The 20,217-nt window shown below is 38.1% G+C and overlaps 1 protein-coding gene across 7 annotated transcripts in view; it reads left to right on the forward strand.

The window, feature by feature from the left end:
* The window catches only part of TDRD5 (tudor domain containing 5), a 114,798-nt gene extending 96,613 nt beyond the window's left edge, over positions 1-18,185 (forward strand). For 5 of the 7 annotated variants that reach the window (XM_063627433.1, XM_063627428.1, XM_055255050.2 and 2 more), the window contains one exon: positions 17,609-18,085. In XM_063627433.1, coding sequence (XP_063483503.1) covers positions 17,609-17,856 — 248 coding nt within the window. In that variant the 3' untranslated portion in view covers positions 17,857-18,085. Of the gene's footprint in view, positions 1-9,618; positions 9,768-17,608 lie in introns of all 7 variants that reach the window. The other 2 variants (XR_010117660.1, XM_063627431.1) reach the window with 2 other exon arrangements.
* Positions 18,186-20,217: the final 2,032 nt, after the last annotated feature.

A 20,217-nucleotide genomic window follows, 5' to 3' on the forward strand; every position in this document is an offset into this window, starting at 1 on the left:
GGGCTCTTTTTTGGTTCCATATGAATTTTAAGATTGTTTTTTCTAGTTCTGTGATGAATGATGGTAGTATTTTGACAGGAATTGATCTGAATTTGTGGATTGCTTTTGGCAGTATGATCGTTTTCACAATATTGATTCTACCCATCCATGAGCATGAGATGTGTTTCCATTTGTTTGTGTCATCTATGATTTCTTTCAGCAGTGTTTTGTTTTTCTCCATATAGAAGTCTTTCACGTCTTGGTTAGCTATATTCCTAAATATTCTATTTTTATTGCAGCTATTGTGAAAGGGGTTGAGTTTGTGAACTCAGAAAATCTGAGACAGGTCTCAGTTAATTTAGAAAATTTATTTTGCCAAGGTTGAGGATGTGCCTGTGACAGAGCCTCAAGAAGTCCTGATGACATGTGCCCAAGGTGGTCAGGGCACAGCTTGGTTTTATACATTTAGGGAGACATGAGACATCAATCAATATATGTATGAAGTACATTGGTTCAGTCTGGAAGATGGAACAACTTGAAGCAAAGGCAAGAAGCAGGGAGGGAGCTTCCAGGTCACAGATGGGTGATTCACAAACGGTTACATTCTTTTGAGTTTCTGATTAGCCTTTCCAAAGGAGGCAAATCAGATATGCATCTATGTCAGTGGGCAGAGGAGTGACTTTGAGTAGAATGGAAGGCAAGTTTGCCCTAAGCAGTTTCCAGCTTGAGTTTTCCTTAGTGATTTTGAGGGCCCAAGATATTTTCCTTTCACAAGTTCTTGATTTGATTCTCAGCTTGGTCACTGTCGATGTATAGCAGAACTACTGATTGTGTACATTAATTTTGTATCCTGAAACTTTGCTGAATTCATTTACCAGTTCTAGGAGCTTTTTGGATGAGTCTTTAGGGTTTTCTAGGTATACAATCATATCAGCAAACAGTGACAGTTTGACTTCCTCTTTACTGATTTGGGTGCCCTTTATTTCTCTTGTCTGATTGCTCTGGCTAGGACTTCCAGTACCATGTTGAATAGAAGTGGTGAAAGTGGGCATCCTTGTCTTGATCCAGTTCTCAGGGGGAATGCTTTCAACTTTTCCCCATTCAGTGTAATGTTGGCTGTGAGTTTGTCATAGATGGATTTTATTACCTTAAGGTATGTCCCTATATGCTGATTTTGCTGAGGGTTTAATCATAAAGGGATGCTGGATTTTGTCAAATGCTTTTTCTGCATGTATTGAGGTGATCAAGTGATTTTTGTTTTTAATTCTATTTATGTGGTGTATCACATTTATTGACTTATGTTAAACCATCCCTGCATCCCTGGTATGAAACCCCTCTGACCATGGTGGATTATCTTTTCAATATGTTACTGGCTTCGGTTCACTAGTATTTTGTTGAGGATTTTTGCATCTGTGTTCATCAGGCATATTGGGCTGTAGTTTTTTTTATTATGTCCTTTCCTGGTTTTGGTATTAGGGTGATACTGGCTTCATAGAATGATTTAGGGAGGATTCCCTCTTTCTCTATCTTTTGGAATATTGTCAGTAGGATTGGTACCAATTCTTCTTTAAATGTGTGATAGAATTCAGCTGTGAATCCATCTGGTCCTGGACTTTTTTTATTGACAGTTTTTTTTATTACCATTTCAGTCTCACTGCTTGTTATTTGTCTGATCAGAGATTCTGTATCATCCTGGTTTAATCTAGGACAGTTGTATATTTCCAGAAATTTATCCATCTCTTCTAGGTTTTCTAGTTTACGTGTGTAAAGGTGTTAAAAGTAGCCTTGAATAATCTTTTGTGTTTCTGTGGTATCAGTTGTAACATCTCCCATTTCATTTCTAATTGAGTTTATCTGGATCCTCTCTCTTCTTTTCTTAGTTAATCTCACTAATAGTCTTTCAATTTTTATCTTTTCAAAGAACCAACTTTTTGTTTCATTTATCTTTTATGCCTTTTTTTGTTTCAATTTCATTTAGTTCTGCTCTGATCCTGGTTATTTCCTTTCTTCTGCTGAGTTTGGGTTTGGATTGTCATTGTTTCTCCAATTCCGTGAGGTATAACCTTAGATTGTTTATTTGTGCTCTTCTAGACTTTTTGATATAGGCATTTAATGCTGTGAACTTTCCTCTTAGCACCACTTTTGCTGTATTCCAGAGGTTTTGATAGGTTATATCATTCAGTTCAAAGAATTTTTAAATTCCCATCTAGATTTCATTGTTGACCCAATGATCATTCAGGAGCAGGTTATTTACTTTCCATCTATTTGCATGGTTTTGAGTGTTCCTCTTGGGGTTGATATCCAATTTTATTCTACTGTAGTCTGAGAGAGTACTTGATATAACTTCGATTTCCTTAAATTTACTGAGGCTTGTTTTGTGTCCTATCATGTGGTCTAAGAGAATGTTCCATGTGTTGATGAATAGAATATATATTCTGCATTTGTGGGGTAGAATGTTGTATAAATATCTGTTAATTCCATTTGTTGTAGGGTATAGTTTAAGTCCATTGTTTCTTTGTTGACTTTCTGTCTAGTGCTGTCAGTCGAGTATTAAAGTCCCCCACTGCTATTGTGTTGCCGTCGATATCTCATTTCTTAGGTCTAGTAGTAATTGTTTTATAAATTTGGGAGCTCCAGTGTTAGGTGCATATATATTTAGAATTGCTATGTTTTCCTGTTGGACTAGTCCTTTTATCATTATATAATGTCCCTCTTTGTCTTTTTTAACTGCAGCTGCTTTAAAGTTTGTTTTGTCTGATATAAGAATAGCTACTTCTGCTAGCTTTTGGTGTTCATTTGCATGGAATATCTTTTTCCACCTCTTTACCTTAAGTTTATGTGAGTCCTTATGTGTTAGGTGAGTCTCCTGAAGGCAGCAGAAACTTGGTTGGTGAATTCTTATCCATTCTGCAGTTCTGTATCTTTTAAGTGGAGCATTGAGGCCATTTACATTCAATGTTAGTATTGAGATGTGAGGTACTATTCTATTCATCATGCTATTTGTTGCCTGAATACCTTGTTTTTTTCATTGTGTTATTGTTACACAGGTCCTGTGAGATTTATGCTTTAAAGGAAGTTCTATTTTGGTGTATTTTGAGGATGTGTTTCAAGATTTAGTGCTCCTTTAGCAGTTCCTGTGCTGGCTTGGTAGTGACGAAGTCTGTCAGCATTTGTTTGTTTGGAAAAGACTGTATTTTTCCTTCATTTATGAAGCTTAGTTTTGCTGTGTACAAAATTCTTGGCTAATAATTGTTTTGTTTAAGGAGATTAGAAATAGGACCCCAGTCCCTTCTAGCTTATAGATTTCTGCTGAGAAATCTGCTGTTAATCTGATAGATTTTCCTTTATAGGTTACCTGATGCTTTTGCCTCACAGCTCTTAAGAGTCTTTCCTTGGTCTTGACTTTAACCTGAAGACTATATGCCTAGGCAGTGATCTTTTTGCAGTGAATTTCCCAGGTGTTCTTTGAGCTGCTGGTGTTTGGATATCTAGATCTCTAGCAAGACCAGGGAAGTTTTCCTTGATTATTCCCTCAAATATGTTTTCCATACTTTTAGATTTCTCTTATTCCTCAGGAACACCAGCTATTCTTAGGTTTGGATGTTTAACCTAGTCCCAAACTTCTTGGAGGCGTTCATTTTTTTAAATTATTTTTTCTTTGTGTTTGATGGATCAAGTTAATTCAAAAGCCTTGTCTTTGAGCTCTGAAGTTCTTTCTTCTGCTTGTTCGATTCTATTGCTGAGCCGTTCCAGTGCATTTTGCATTTCTCTAAGTGTGTCCTTGATTTCCATAAGTTGTGATTGTTTTTTATTTATGCTTTCTATTTCACTGAAGAATTTTTCTTTCATATCCTGTATCATGTTTTTGATTTCTTTAAGTTGGACTTCACCTTTGTCTGGTGCCTCCTTGATTAGCTTAATAATCAACCTTCTGAAATCTTCTTCTGGCAATTCAGAGATTTCATCTTGGTTTGAATCCATTGCTGGTGAGCTGGTGTGATCTTTTAGGGGTGTTAAAGAACCTTGTTTTGTCATATTACCAGAATGATTTTTCTGGTTCCTTCTTATTTGAGTAGAGTATATAAGAGGGAAGATCTGGGATTCAAGGGCTGCTGTTCAGATTCTTTTGTCCCACAGGATGCTCCCTTCATGTGGTGTTCTCTTCTTTCCCCTAGGATTGGGGCTTCCTGAGAACTGAACTGTGGTGATTGTTTTTGCTCTTCTGGGTTTAGCCAGTAAGTGGAGCTACTGGGCCCTGGGCTGGTACTGGGGAGAGTCTGCAAAGAGTCTTGTGATGTGATCCATCTTCAGGTCTTGCAGCCATAGATACCAGCACCTGCTCTGGTGGAGGTAGCAGGGAAGTGAAGTGGACTCTTTGAGGGTCCTTGGTTGTGTTTTTGTTTAGTACACTGGTTTTGTGTTGGTTGACCTCCAGCCAGGAGGTGGTGCTTTCAAAATTACATCAGCTGTGGCCCTATAGGGAGGATGCAAACTTGCCCTAGGCATACCTGGTTAAGTACTCAGGTTTCTCAGGCAGTGAGCAGGGCCATAGAGCTCCCAAGAGCTCTTTGGCTACCAAGGCAGGTAGAGAAAGATCACCAACCAGGTGGGGGCAGGGACAGGTGTGTCTGAGTTTAGCCCCTCCTTGGGAAGGGCTTGCTGCGGCTGCTATGGGGGTGGGGGGGTGGTTCCCAGTCCAGTGGAGTTACACTCTCAGGGGGATTATGGCTGCCTCTGCTGAGTCATACAGGTTGCCAGGGAAGTGGGGGAAATCTGGCAGTCACAGGCCTCACTCTGCTTCCACGTAGCCTGCAGTTCTAAAGGCCAGTCTCACTCCCACCGTGGCCCCCTCAACAGCACCGAGTCTATTTCTAGGCAGCTGGTGACCAGGGCTGAGAACTTGCCCCAGACCACGAGCCTCCCCGTTGAGAAAGCAAGCAGACTCACAGTTTTTCAGCATCTCAGGGAACCTTCAGGGGTGATCCAGTTTCTTCAAAGGGTCTGTGGATTCTCTCAGCTTTCCCTATTTGCTCCAAGAACTACCACAGGAACATAAGTTCACGATGTGTGTCTCCACATGCCACTTTGTCCATCCAGGCAGGAGCTACAGGGTAGTCCTGCCTCCTCTCCGCCATCTTAATCGACTGTATTTAAACATTTATTCTTCTTTAATTTCTAGCAATGATATTTTGTAGTTTTCAGTGCATAGGTGTTTTTCATCTTTTGTTAAATTTATCCCTAAGTATTTAATATTTTTATACTATTGAATAAATGGCATTTTAAATTCAATTTTTTATGATTACTGGTATATAGAAATATTGTTGGTTTTCATATATTCCGTGACCTTGCTAAACTCATTTGTTCTAATAGCTCTTTTGGGATTTTCTGTATAGACATTTCATATGGGGAGGAAAAAAAAATCAGTTTACTACTTGTGAAATTGTTTGCCATTTTTCCTTTTCCTTGCACTGGTTAGGACTTCCATTATAAAGTTGAATAGGAGAGGCCAGAGTGAAATCCTTGCATTGTTGTTGATCTTATAGGAAGCATTTTATCTTTTACAAATAAAGTATAATGTTAGCTGTAGCCTTTTTGTAGATGCTGTTGGTAGGCTAAGAAAGTTCCAATTTATTCCTAGATTTCTAATAGTTTTTATCACGAATGGGTGTTGAAACTTATCAAATGCTTATTCTGCATCTATTGAGATGATTATGCTGTTGCTTGTTTTAATTGACTGTTTATGGGATGGTGAATTATATCGATTTTCAAGTATTAAACCAACCTTACATTCCTGGGATAATGCCCTCGTGGTCATGATATACTATCCATTTTATATAATGTTAGACTCTATTTGTTAAAATATTGTTAAGGATTTTTATGGCCATGTTCATGAGGGATATTTGTCTATAGTTTTCTTTTTTTATAATGTCTTTGTCTGGTTTTGGTATCCAGATAATGCTACTGTCATAAAATAAGTTGGGAAGTGTTTCTTCCTCTTCTATTAATATTGTCTGGAAGAATTTGTGTGGAACTGATATTATTTCTTCTTTAAATGTTTGGCACAATTCACTAGTGAGGACCTCTGGACCTAGAATTTTCTTTGAAGGAAGGTATTTTAAGCTAATGTCTTTAATAGATACAAGGTTATTGATTATCAGTTTCTTCTCAAGTAAACTTTGGTAGTTTTCTCTTTCAAGGAATTTATCCATTTCATCCAAACTGTAAAATTTATTAACATAAATTTTCAGATTATTCCCATATTTTAATATCTGTAGATATTAGTAATTTGTGCCATCTTTCCCCCCCCAATCTTAGTGTGCCTAAAGGTTTATCAATTTTATTGAGCTTCTCAAATAACCAGATTTTTGGTTCCGTTGATTTTCCTGTTTATCTGTGTTCTATTTTATTGATTTATGTTCTTTCTTTTCCCTTCCATTTGATTACTTTGGGCTTAATTTTCTCTTTTTCTGCTTTTTCAAATTGGAACCTTAGATCATTCATTTTACAGTTTTTCCTAATATATGTTTAGTGATACAATTTTCCCTTTAAACCCTGCTTTTGCTGAATCCCATGAATTTTGATATGTGGCATTTTCATTTTCATTCATTTCAAAATATTTTATAATTTCCCTTGTGAATTTTCTTCTTGACCTATTGGTTATCTAGAATTATGTTGTTTAATTTCCACATACTTGGGGGTTTTCCAGATGTCTTTCTATTGTTTATTTCTAATTTAATTTATTGTGATCAAGTAACATAAATTTTAATTCTTTAAAATTTTTCACACTTTATAGCCTACAGTATGCTCTATTTTTGTAAATGCTTTATCTCTACTTTAGAACAATGTATATAGTCTGATGATAGGTAAAGTATTTCATAATATCAAGTCAAGGTGATGAATAGTGTTGTTTGAATCTTCTACATCCTTACTAGTTTTCTAATTGTTCAATCAATTATTGAGGGATAATTGTTGAACTCTCTAATATAGTTGTTGATTTGTCTTTTTCTTTTTTCTGTTTTAACAGGTTTTGCTTCAAGAACTTTGAAGCTCTGTTAATTAGGGTTATTATGCTCTCTGGATGAATCAATCCATTTATCATTATTAATTTACTCTTTATCCTTCACAATATTCTTTGCTTTGAAATCTATTTAGTTGATATGGATAAAGACACTCCAAATTTCTTTTGATTTGCATTTGCAGGGCATATTATTGCCATCCTTTCACTTTTAACCTATCTGTATCTCTATACTTAAAATAGGTTTCTTGGCTGGGTGCTGTGGCTCACACCTGTAATCCCAGCATTTTGAGAGACCAAGGCAGGAGGGTCACTTGACCCCAGGAGTTTGAGATATGCCTGTGCAACACAGTGAGACCCTGTCTGTACTATGTTAAAGCAACCATTAAAAAAGAACAAAACTCCCAATCCAATAAAGGAGATAAAGATGGAATTAAAAAAACCTCACTTTAAAGGTAGGAAAAGAGAAAAAAGGGCATATGACCAAATGGACAAATAGCAAAATAATGTATTTGTTTTTTAAATTAGGAAATTTTTTAAAAAATAGCAAAATAATGTATTTTAACCCAAGCATATCAATTGTCACCTTAAGTTGTCCAAAGATTCCAATTAAAAGAGATTGTCAAGATTGATAAAAATGCAAAACCACACCACGTGTTTACAAAATTTTATCTATCTATCTACATTTTTGTTTTTGAAATGGGGTCTCTCTCTGCTGCCCAGACTGGAATGCATTGCTGCAATCACCACTCATTGCAGGCTCAGCCTCCTGGGTTCGAGTGATCTTCCTGCTTCAGTCTCTCAAGCAGCTAGGTGCACACCAGCACACCTGGCTAGTTTTTTAAAAAATTTTGTACAGACAAATTATTGTATATATCTTTAAATTGTCTCCTTCAAATGATATCACTTTATGTATAACATTAAAACTTTTCCTTTTTCCCATGCCAGCCTTTTAGCTATTGTCATTTTACTTTTTAAATACGTTGTAAACCTCGCAATTCGATTCTTGGACTGGATATCAAAAATATCCAGTTCTTGTTATTTTTGCTTTATAGTCAATTATCTTTTAAAGAAATTAAAAATGAGAAAAGTCTTTTATGTTTACTCACATATTTTCCATTCCAGTGTTCTTCATTCCAATGTATAAATTGGGGTTCAGCAAACTTTTTCTGTAAAGAGCCAAAAAATAAGTCTTTTCAGCTTCGTAGGCCATATGATCTGTGGCAATTATTCAGCTCTGCTGTTATAGCATGAAAACAGCCACAGACAATAGGTAAATGAATGAGAGTAGCTGTGTTCCAATGAAACTTTAGTTATAAAATCAGGTGGATTTGGTCCACAGAGCCAAAAAAAAATTAATTTTTCTTCTGTCACCGTTAGCCCCATTTTCTTGTAACTGTAGTTGTAACCCATTTTCTTGTAACTGTAGACCATTGGATGTTGTTCTATTGCTCATTGATACATTTCTTACTCTCAGTCTTTACTGTGTCTCATTTGAGTTCGTTTCTACTACTGTGTCTCCAAGTGTACCAGTCTTGTTCAGTTTCTGATTCAGTGTGTTTTTCTTTTTCTTTTTTTTCTTTTTTTAAGACAGAGTCTCGTTCTGTCACCCAAGCTGGAGTGCAGTGGTGCAATTTCGGCTCACTGCAACCTCCGCCTCCCAAGTTCAAGCGATTCTCCCACCTCAGCCTCCCGAGTAGCTGCGATTACAGGCTTGTGCCACTATGTCCAGCTAATTTTTAAAATTTTGGGTAGAGACAGGGTTTCACTGTGTTGGCTAGGCTGGTCTCGAACTCCTGACCTCAGGTGATCTGCCCGCCTCTGCCTCCCAGAAGTGCTGGGATTACAGGCGTGAGCCATGGCACCTGGCCCAGTGTGTTTTTCTTCTCTAGAGGTTTGACTTGGGTCTTTTTTATATCTTCGGTTTTTTTCCACATTATAGTCAGGTTTTTCTGTCTTCTTGAATAGAGTGCTCTTTAAACAACTGTTTTAATATCCATGTCTTATGATTCTATCATATATATAACTTTTGAATTCTATGTCATTTCTGAATCTGTTTATATTGATTTTTTTCTCCTGATTACAGGTCATATACATTCTTTGTATCTGGTAATTTTTTATGGAATGCCAGACACTGAATTTTACATTGCTGGCTTAATTTCTTTTTATTATTATTACTATACCTAAGTTCTGGGATACATGAGCAGAATGTGCAGGTTTGTTACATAGGTATACACATGCCATGGTGGTTTACTGCACCCATCAACCTGTCATCTACGTTAGGTATTTGTCTTAATGCTATCCCTTCACTTGCCCCCCACCCCCTGACAGGCCCCAAATGTGTGATGTTCCCCTCTCTGTGCCCATGTTCTTACTGTTTAACTCCCACTTATGAGTGAGAACATGCGGTGTTTGGATTTCTGTTCCTGTGTTAGCTGAGAATGATCGTTTCCAGCTTCATGTCCCTGCAAAGGACATGAACTCATTTCTTTTTTATGGCTGCATAGTATTCCATGGTGTATATGTGTGTTGGCTTAATTTCTTCCCTTTCTCCTTTTCTTCCTGTCTTTTTTTTGGGGGTGGAGAGATGCAGTTTCATTTCCCAATTTTTTTTTTTCTTTCAGTGTTCCTTTTAGGTTTATTAGGCTGGTCTGGAAAAGGCTGTGGTCTACATCTGGTTCCGCTCCGCTATTTTGGCAATACCTAATACACCTTCTGAGATTATTGATGGACTTGATGTTGCATGTGTTAGGATGTCTTTCCACTATGGCTGGTGAGAACACAAACTGTTTTGTCCCAACGTAAGATCTAATGATTAGTCTGCCTGTTCCTTTCTGGTAGTTTTTCCCTGGCCTTGGTAGTTTGCTGACACACACAGGAGTCAGATGACTACTCATTCCAAGACTCAAGGAGACCTCTCAGCAGATCCTCAGTTTCTTCTCTCTCTCTCTCTCTCTGCAGCTGCCTCCTCTCTGGTACCTTATATCCACAAATTTTAGACGACCGGCCTTTCTGAATTCTGAACTCTCTTTTCTCAACTCAGTAAGACTACCTGGTTCAGTCTGGATTCCTCCTTCTCATACTACAGCCTGAAAATTCGGGCTGTGAGCTAAAGCACTTACAGTTTTCCTTCTCTCAGGGTCACTGTCCTGGGATGCTTGTTCAATGTCTGAAAGCTGTTGTTTCATACATTTTGTCCAGTTTTCCAGTTGTGTAAGGCAAGAGAGTAAATATTCTTGTCGAAAAACACCGTGACTGAATGCAGAAATTTTGCTACTCTTAAATCTTTGGTCATGTGTTCCTGCTTTTCATTCCTTTTAATATCCAAGCTCACCTAAGACTTCCTGTAAAATCACATTATTTAATTAAAAATTATTCTTTTTCCTCTCTAATAGACACTATAGTTTTATGATCAGAATTTCACTTTTTAGAATACGCTGTCAAATCCTCCTCGAACATAACTCATCACAAAAGTGTAGAACATTACCACATGTTACTCTGCTAGATGCTAAAAATGCAAAGATGAATAAAATAATGGATTATGCCTCCATTTTCTCTGAATTTTTTGAAATCTATGTTTTTAAGATCTAGAACAGTGCTATTCAAAATGTGGTCTACATACTGGTGCCAATTTGAAGGCTTTGCAGCAGTGGACTACACTGTAAGGAGTTTGTTCCAGAGTATTCAAGCAGCTACGTTGCTGAACACGTTGCTTAGCTCACCTGAATTTTTTTTTTAAGCAGGACTTTCTTGAAGGAAGCAATGTGTTGGTTTAGATGCCAGAAAAAGGGCCTTCTTTCACTGTAGGCAGGTAATAAGCCGTTTATAGACCAGCTATGAGTACACATCTCAGAGTGCTTAGCATCCCCTTCCTTGGCTATTAGGAAATTTCAAGCATCACAGGTCCAGCCATTTTATTTAAATGCTTATTTCTTCTTAATTAAAACTAATTACTTCAGCATTTATTTTATTTCATTTATTTTTTTATTATACTTTAAGTTTTAGGGTACATGTGTACAGCGTGCAGGTTTGTTACATATGTATACAGGTGCCATGTTGTTGTGCTACACCCATTAATTCGTCATTTACATTAGGTATATCTCCTAATGCTATCCCTCCCCTCTTCCCCCACCTACAATAGGCCCCGGTGTGTGATGTTCCCCATCCTGTGTCCAAATGTTCTCATTGTTCAATTCCCAGCTATGAGTGAGAACATGTGGTGTTTGGTTTTCTATCCTTGCGATAGTTTGTTCAGAATGATGGTTTCCAGCTGCATCCATGTCCCTACAAAGGACATGAACTCATCCTTTTTTATGGCTGCATAGTATTGCATGGTGTATATGTGCCACATTTTCTTAATCAGGTCTATTATTGATGGACATTTGGGTTGGTTCTAAGTCTTTGCTATTGTGAATAGTGCTGCAACAAACACATGTGTGCATGTGTCTTTATAGCAGCATGATTTATAATCCTTTGGGTATATACCCAGTAATGGGATCGCTGGGTCAAATGGTATTTCTAGTTCTAGATCCCTGAGGAATCGCCACACTGTCTTCCACAATGGTTGAACTAGTTTACAGTCCCACCAACAGTGAAAAAGTGTTCCTATTTCTCCACATCCTCTCCAGCACCTGTTGTTTCCTGACTTTTTAATGATTGCCATTCTAACTGGTATGAGATGTTATCTCATTGTGGTTTTGATTTGCATTTCTCTGATGGCCAGTGATGATGAGCATTTTTTCATGTGTCTGTTAGCTGCATAGATGTCTTCATTTGAGAAGTGTCTGTTCATATCTTTTGCCCATTTTTTGATGGGGTTGATTTTTTCTTGTAAATTTGTTTAAGTTCTTTGTAGACTCTGGATATTAGCCCTTTGTCAGATGGGTAGATTGCAAAAATTTTCTCCCATTCTGTAGGTTGCCTGTTTACTCTGATGGTAGTTTCTTTTGCTGTGCAGAAGCTCTTTAGTTTAATTAGATCCCATTTGTCAATTTTGACTTTTGTTACCATTGCTTTTGGTGTTTTAGACATGAAGTCCTTGCCTATGCCTATGTCCTGAATGGTATTGCCTAGATTTTCTTCTAGGGTTTTTATGGTTTTAGGTCTAACATGTAAGTCTTTAATCCATCTTGAATTAATTTTTGTATAAGGTGTAAGGAAGGGATCTAGTTTCAGCTTTCTACATATGGCTAGCCAGTTTTCCCAGCACCATTTATTAAATAGGGAATCCTTTCCCCATTTCTTGTTTGTGTCAGGTTTGTCTAAAATCAGATGGTTATAGATGTGTGGTATTATTTCTGAGGCCTCTGTTCTGTTCCATTGGTCTATATCTCTGTTTTGGTACCAGTACCATGCTGTTTTGGTTACTGTAGCCTTGGTATAGTTTGAAGTCAAGTAGTGTGAAGCCTCCAGCCGTGTTCTTTTGGCTTAGGATTGTCTTGGCAATGTGGGCTCTTTTTTGGTTCCATATGAACTTTAAAGTAGTTTTTTCCAATTCTGTGAAGAAGGTCATTGGTAGCTTGATGGGGATGGCATTGAATCTATAAATTACCTTGGGCAGTATGGCCACTTTCATGATATTGATTCTTCCTGTCCATGAGCATGGAATGTTCTTCCATTTGTTTGTATCCTCTTTGATTTCATTGAGCAGTGGTTTGTAGTTCTCCTTGAAGAGGTCCTTCACATCCCTTGTAAGTTGGATTCCTAGGTATTTTATTCTCTTTGAAGCAATTGTGAATGAGAGTTCACTCATGATTTGGCTCTCTGTTTGTTATTGGTGTATAAGAATGCTTGTGATTTTTGCACATTGATTTTGTATCCTGAGACTTTGCTGAAGTTGCTTATCAGCTTAAGGAGATTTTGGGCTAAGATGATTGGGTTTTCTAAATATACAATCTTGTCATCTGCAAACAGGGACAATTTGACTTCCTCTTTTCCTAATTGAATACCCTTTATTTCCTTCTCCTGCCTGATTGCCCTGGCCAGAACTTCCAACACTGTGTTGAATAGGAGTGGTGAGAGAGGGCATCCCTATCTTGTACCAGTTTTCAAAGGGAATGCTTCCAGTTTTTGCCCATTCAGTATGACATTGGCTGTGGGTTTATCATAAATAGCTCTTATTATTTTGAGATACATCCCATTAATACCTAATTTATTGAGCATTTTTAGCATGAAGGGCTGTTGAATTTTGTCAAAGGCCTTTTCTGCATCTATTGAGATAATCATGTGGTTTTTGTCTTTGGTTCTGTTTATATGATGAATTATGTTTATTGATTTGCATATGTTGAACCAGCCTTGCATTCCAGGGATGAAGCCAACTTGATCGTGGTGGATAAGCTTTTTGATGTGCTGCTGGATTTGGTTTGCCAGTATTGAGGATTTTTGCATTGATGTTCATCAGGGATATTGGTCTAAAATTCTCTTTTTGTTGTGTCTCTGCCAGGCTTTAGTATCAGGATGATGCTGGCCTCATAAAATGAGTTAGGGAGGATTCCCTCTTTTTCTATTGATTGAAGTAGTTTCAGAAGGAATGGTACCAGCTCCTCTTTGTACCTCTGGTAGAATTCGGCTGTGAATTCGTCTGGTCCTGGACTTTTTTTGGTTGGTAGGCTATTAATTATTGCCTCAGTTTCAGAGCCTGCTATTGGTCTATACAGGGATTCAACTTCTTCCTGGTTTAGTCTTGGGAGGGTGTATGTGTCCAGGAATTTATCCATTTCTTCTAGATTTTCTAGTTTATTTGCATAGAGGTGTTTGTAGTATTCTATGATGGTAGTTTGTATTTCTGTGGGATCAGTGGTAATATCTCCTTTTTCATTTTTTATTGAATCTATTTGATTCTTCTCTCTTTTGTTCTTTATTAGTGTTGCTAGTGTGCTATCTACTTTGTTAACCTTTTCAAAAAACCAGCTCCTGGATTCATTGATTTTTTTGAAGGGTTTTTTGTGTCTCTATCTCCTTCAGTTCTGCTCTGATCTTAGTTATTTCTTGCCTCCTGCTAGCTTTTGAATGTGTTTGCTCTTGCTTCTCTAGTTCTTTCAATTGTGATGTTAGGGTGTCAATTTTAGATCTTTCCTGCTTTCTCTTGTGGGCATTTAGTGCTATAAATTTCCCTCTACACACTGCTTTAAATGTGTCCCAGAGATTCTGGTATGTTGTGTCTTTGTTCTCATTGGTTTCAAAGAACATCTGCATTTCTGCCTTCATTTTGTTATGTACTCAGTAGTCATTCAGGAGCACGTTGTTCAGTTTCCATGTAGTTGAGCAGTTTTGAGTGAGTTTCTTAATCCTGAGTTCTAATTTGATTGCACTGTGGTCTCAGAGACAGTTTGTTATAATTTCTGTTCTTTTACCTTTGCTGAGGAGTGCTTTACTTCCAACTATGTGATCAGTTTTGGAATAAGTGTGATGTGGTGCTGAGAAGAACATATATTCTGTTGATTTGGGGTGGAGAGTTCTGTAGATGTCTTTTAGGTCTGCTTGGTGTAGAGTTGAGTTCAATTCCTAGATATACTTGTTAACTTTCTGTGTCATTGATCTGTCTAATGTTGACAGTGGGGTATTAAAGTCTCCCATTATTATTGTGTGGGGGTCTGAGTCTCTTTGTGGGTCTCTAAGGACTTGCTTTATGAATCTAGGTGCTCCTGTATTAGGTGCATATATATTTAGGATAGTTAGCTCTTCTTGTTGAATTGATCCCTTTACCATTATGTAATGGCCATCTTTGTCTCTTCTGATATTTGTTGGCTTAAAGTCTGTTTTATCAGAGACTAGGATTGCAACCCCTGCTTTTTTTTTTGTTTTCCATTTGCTTGGTAGATCTTCCTCTATTCCTTTATTTTGAGCCTATATGTGTCTCTGCACATGGGATGGGTCTCCTGAATACAGCACACTGATGAGTCTTGATTCTTTATCCAGTTTTCTAGTCTTTGTCTTTTAATTGGAGCATTTAGCCCATTTACATTTAAGGTTAATATTGTTACGTGTGAATTTGATCCTGTCATTATGATGTTAGCTGGTTATTTTGCTCGTTAGTTGATGCAGTTTCTTCCTAGCCTTGATGGTCTTTACAATTTGGCATGTTTTTGCAGTGGCTGGTACCAGTTGTTCCTTTCCATGTTTAGTGCTTCCTTCAGGAGCTCTTGTAAGGCAGGCCTGGTGGTGACAAAATCTCTCAGCATTTGTTTGTCTGTAAAGGATTTTATTTCTCCTTCACTTATGATTATGAAGCTTAGTTTGGCTGGATATGAAATTCTAGGTTGAAAATTCTTTTCTTTAAGAATGTGGAATATTATCCCCCACTCTCTTCTGGCTTGTAGAGTTTTTGCAGAGAGAACCGCTGTTAGTCTGATGGGCTTCCCTTTGTGGGTAACCTGACCTTTCTCTCTGGCTGCCCTTAACAGTTTTTCCTTCAACTTTGGTGAATCTGACAATTATGTTTCTTAGAGTTGCTCTTCTCAAGGAGTATCTTTGTTGTGTTCTCTGTATTTCCTGAATTTGAATGTTGGCCTGCCTTGCTAGGTTGGGGAAGTTCTTCTGGATAATATCCTGCAGAGTGTTTTCCAACTTGGTTCCATTCTCCCCGTCACTTTCAGGTACACCAATCAGATGTAGATTTGGTCTTTTCACATAGTCCCATATTTCTTGGAGGCTTTGTTCGTTTCTTTTTACTCTTTTTTCTCTAAACTTCTCTTCTCACTTCATTTCATTCATTTGATCTTCAATCACTGATACCCTTTCTTCCAGTTGATCGAATCAGCTACTGAAGCTTGTGCACGCATCACGCAGTTCTCATGCCATGGTTTTCAGCTCCATCAGGTCATTTAAGGTCTTCTCTATGCTGTTTATTCTAGTTAGCTATTCATCTAATCTTTTTTCAAGGTTTTTAGCTTCTTTGCGATGGGTTTGAACGTCCTCCTTTAGCTCAGAGAATGTTATTACTGATTGTCTGAAACCTTCTTCTCTCAACTTGTCAAAGTCATTCTCCATCCAGCTTTGTTCCATTGCTGGCAAGGAGCTGCGTTCCTTTGGAGGAGAAGAGACGCTCTGATTTTTAGAATTTTCAGCTTTTCTGATCTGGTTTCTCCCCATCTTTGTGGTTTTATCTACCTTTGGTCTTTGATGATGGTGATGTACAGATGGGGTTTTGGTGTGGATGTCCTTTCTGTTTGTTAGTTTTCCTTCTAAGAGTCAGGACCCTCAGCTGCAGGTCTGCTGGAGTTTGCTGGAGGTCCACTCCAGACCCTGTTTGCCTGGGTATCACCAGCAGAGGCTGCAGAACAGCAAATATTGCAGAATGGCAAACGTTGCTGCCTGATCCTTCCTCTAGAAGCTTCACCTCAGAGGGGCACCTGGCTGTATGAGGTGTCAGTTGGCCCCTACTAGAAAGTGACTCCCAGTTAGGCTACTCAGGGGTCAGGGACCCACTTGAGGAGGCAGTCTGTCCGTTCTCAGATCTCAAACTCCATGCTGGGGGAACCACTACTCTCTTCAAAGCTGTCAACCAGGGACATTTAAGTCTGCAGAAGTTTCTGCTGCCTTTTGTTCAGCTATGCCCTGCTCCCAGAGGTGGAGTCTACAGAGGCAGGCAGGCCTCCTTGAGCTGCAGTGGGCTCCACCCAATTCGAGCTTCCTGGCTACTTTGTTTACCTACTCAAGCCTCAGCAATGGCAGGCACCCCTCCCCAGCCTCGCTGCCACCTTGCGGTTCAATCTCAGACTGCTGTGCTAGCAGTAAGTGAGGCTTTGTGGGCATGGGACCCTCCGAGCCAGGCATGGGATATAAACCTCCTGGTGTGCCATTTGCTAAGACTGTTGAAAAAGCTCAGTATTAGGGTAGTAGTGACCCGATTTTCCAGCTGCCATCTGTCACGGCTTCCCTTGGCTAGGAAAGGGAATTCCCTGACCCCTTGCACTTCCCTGGTGAGGCGATGCCTCGCCCTGCTTTGGCTCACACTCCATGGGCTGCCCCCACTGTCCTGCACCCACTGTCCAACAAGCCCCAGTGAGATAAACCCAGTACCTCAGTTGGAAATGTAGAAATCACCCATCTTCTGCGTCACTCACACTGGGAGCTGTAGACTGGAGCTGTTCCTATTCGGCCATCTTAGAACCTCTAGGCATTTATTTTATGGCTGATAACTGGTTTGGGGGACCTCTTAGCAACCACTGTCTAGGATGGTTTTATTTTTACCCTAGCACAGACTTGGAATTGGAAGAACTCTGGCAATAGAACGCCTGTGGGACACCATTTAGCTTAGTGCTGGAAGGAAATAGAAGCACTTATGGGCTCTTCTCTGGGATTTCCGTTATATCCAATTTATTTTTATGACATTCCTGGAAATAAAGCATCCCTTCATTGTTCATAAGTATATTTTCCCTCTCTCACTTACCTTCATCCTGACAAGATTTATTTTATCTCAGTTCATGATTCCCCATTCCTTTCCATTTGTTGGCTGGTTTCTAAGTCTCATCTTCTCTGATTAGCCATTGGTAATTGTCGCTACCTAACAGAAAATGATTGTAACACATATTAGTATAGAACTAGAATGGGGGAGAGAAGGCAATGAGTATGAGTACCCCTTGAAAAGATGTTTGTGTACTCTTTCTTTTCCAGTGGAAAGCTCACCAGAGATCCTAAAGAATGAAGATTTTTCTAGCAGCCGTGCTATTACATTGTACAAAGACAAGAGTCAAGAATCCATGGACCAGCTGTCTTTGATTTTGTCTTATGAGTGCCAGATTTCTCAGAAGCTCTACATTCCTCGAAGTACAGCCACTGCTGCCTTAGGTGCTGCTGCACGGTTAGCTACATCCAGGAGCCTCCTACACTGGTACCCCAGTGTAAAAAGGATGGAAGCATGAGGGAGGGAGAGAGGGAGGGAGAAAAACAGAATCCAGCCACTTAGGCCTTGATGAACTCCCAGGCCAAAATGAGGAGGTATTGAAGCAAAATAGTATCTTGATCGTTGATACTTTTGGCTTTCTGTGACTGTATGTTAGCTTTATTATGCTAACAGTCTACTTTGATGTGTAAGTATTGATATTTACTGTTAATCTTGATTTTTCTTGATTTTATTTTATTCTGTGTCATTTTGTTCACCTTTGTTTTTAATGTAGTTTAAAGGAATTTTTTTGTGTTTCTGTTTTTCTTGTACATTATCATGACTGATAAATGAAAATTGAAAAACTAATGTTTGTGATCCATATTTGGCAAGACAAAATCGTCTCACATTCCTATCTATCTCCAGAAAAAAAGGATGTCTGACTCTTAGGGCTGCTTTCTAACTTGAAGCCTTCTATATCATAGAGCATCATTATGCCTTTGAAATATTGGGATCAATAAGAAAATCTACACCCTGAAGCTTTGGTCATATGAATACTTTTACATTTCAAAAAAATTAAGCTGTTTGCAGTAAAGGCAATTTCTGAAATGTAGCTGAGCCATCTCTATAATTATCACAGTTCCCAAGAGCCTTAATGTAGCAATCGTTCAACATTGGCATTGTTTAAGCATTTATATAACATGACGTTCTCTGAGGTCAAATTCTGTGAAATGTGATATGGTAGTCTATTGAGTTCATAGTATAAATCATCAAAAAAGACTGAAGGTGAAATTTTAAAATGTGAGTAATGCTAGTTAATTTTTTTTTACCAGACTTATACCCAGATTTTAAAAATATTTTACTCACAGAATTAACTCCCAAAACAGAATCATTTCTTAGAAGTAAAATCTGAGAAAGAGATGTAAATAGCATGCTTCATGTAACAAGGTTCTCACCCACATAGCTACTCTTCTAAGGCCTCCTTTTTTTGGCATTAAATGACAGAGCTGGTCTCCTGGTTCGTCTCTCTTTTTCTACAATAAGGAATTTCTCCTCTTTCCTTCTCAACTACTTAATTAGCAAAATATCCACTAAGGAAGGGAGTAGGAGGGGGGTAAATACAGAAATATGTTCAGAGTATTATCATGAGACAAAGGCAGACCAAAAGTCTTTACTGATCATTTTCTGTTTAAAAGCCTTAGAGAAAACATGTTTAAATGTTGTACAATTTAAAAGCTCAGATTCACCTCTAATTCCAATATATCTATAAGAATAACATAAGGATACAGTAATTGACAAAAAAAGACAAAAGTAATCTGGAAACATCACGGATAGTTAATCCAACTGATGAAATAGTTTTGGGCTTTTTGATTTTGTATCAGATATCTTTATTGGAGAAGGCAGGTGGAGAGTTATATGGAGGGTAAGTGGACAGTTAAATATCATGTGATGGTTAAATATATATATATGATACTTAATTGGTATGAACCAGTGGAGCTGTTTTTCATATAATTTTAGATAATTAGACAAAATGTGTTTCAAAAGAAGAAAATTCATTGTGAAGTGATGGCACTTTTGATTCTTCCTTTAAAGAAGCAGCCAAATCTGATACTATATTTTACTTTTCCAGGTGAACACTAAACTGGGTTTGGGGCAAGATGAATCTGGTAGAAGCAATATGTCATAAGGGTTGATAGAAATACACATTTAGTAAGCCAAACTGTAACCCTCTCTATAATAAATAGCATCCAGATACCAGAAGGAAGTCTGTCAAAGCTGGGTAACCTTTTTGCAAGTTTGATAGTTGGTTTCATAATCTGACAGGGGCTAATTTTACACCTTGCAAACTGGATGAGGATTATGAAATAACTGTGCTAAGGCTGTTTCAGAATCTCATTTGCCTGTGGCTGGATAGAGAATCATTTAGACAAAACTATCTCAAACTTCTTTCAAATGAGTGTCAACACACTTTAAAAGAAGCCTATTTAGTAATTAATAATTAATACCTTATTTCAGTTAGTGTGAAGAAAGAGCCTTTCAGAGGCTTGTACATGTTGACTACTTGGCTTTGACTAGGATAGCCACCCTGTCAATCTGTTTACTTATTATACTTTCTCCCAAAAAGGTGGGCTTTGTCTAGTAAACTAAACTGTCAGCAAAGAATCAAAGTAGATACATCATTTGAAAATGAGTAGATTTCTGTATATGGGCAGGAACAGTGATTGATAAGAAAGAAATGTACAAAAGATATGTAGATGCTATGTGTTTTAGAGTTAATTTTATTTTATTGTCAAAAGATGGGCTGACATCTATACTTTGAACAGTTCCCTGCCCTACCCCCAACATTTTTGGTATTCAAAAGAGCTGTTTGCAGTAATCGAGGTCCCCAGTGAATGTTGAA

This window comes from Symphalangus syndactylus, chromosome 12, assembly GCF_028878055.3.
Source record: "Symphalangus syndactylus isolate Jambi chromosome 12, NHGRI_mSymSyn1-v2.1_pri, whole genome shotgun sequence".
In the NCBI taxonomy this organism is placed as follows: Eukaryota; Metazoa; Chordata; class Mammalia; order Primates; family Hylobatidae; genus Symphalangus; species Symphalangus syndactylus.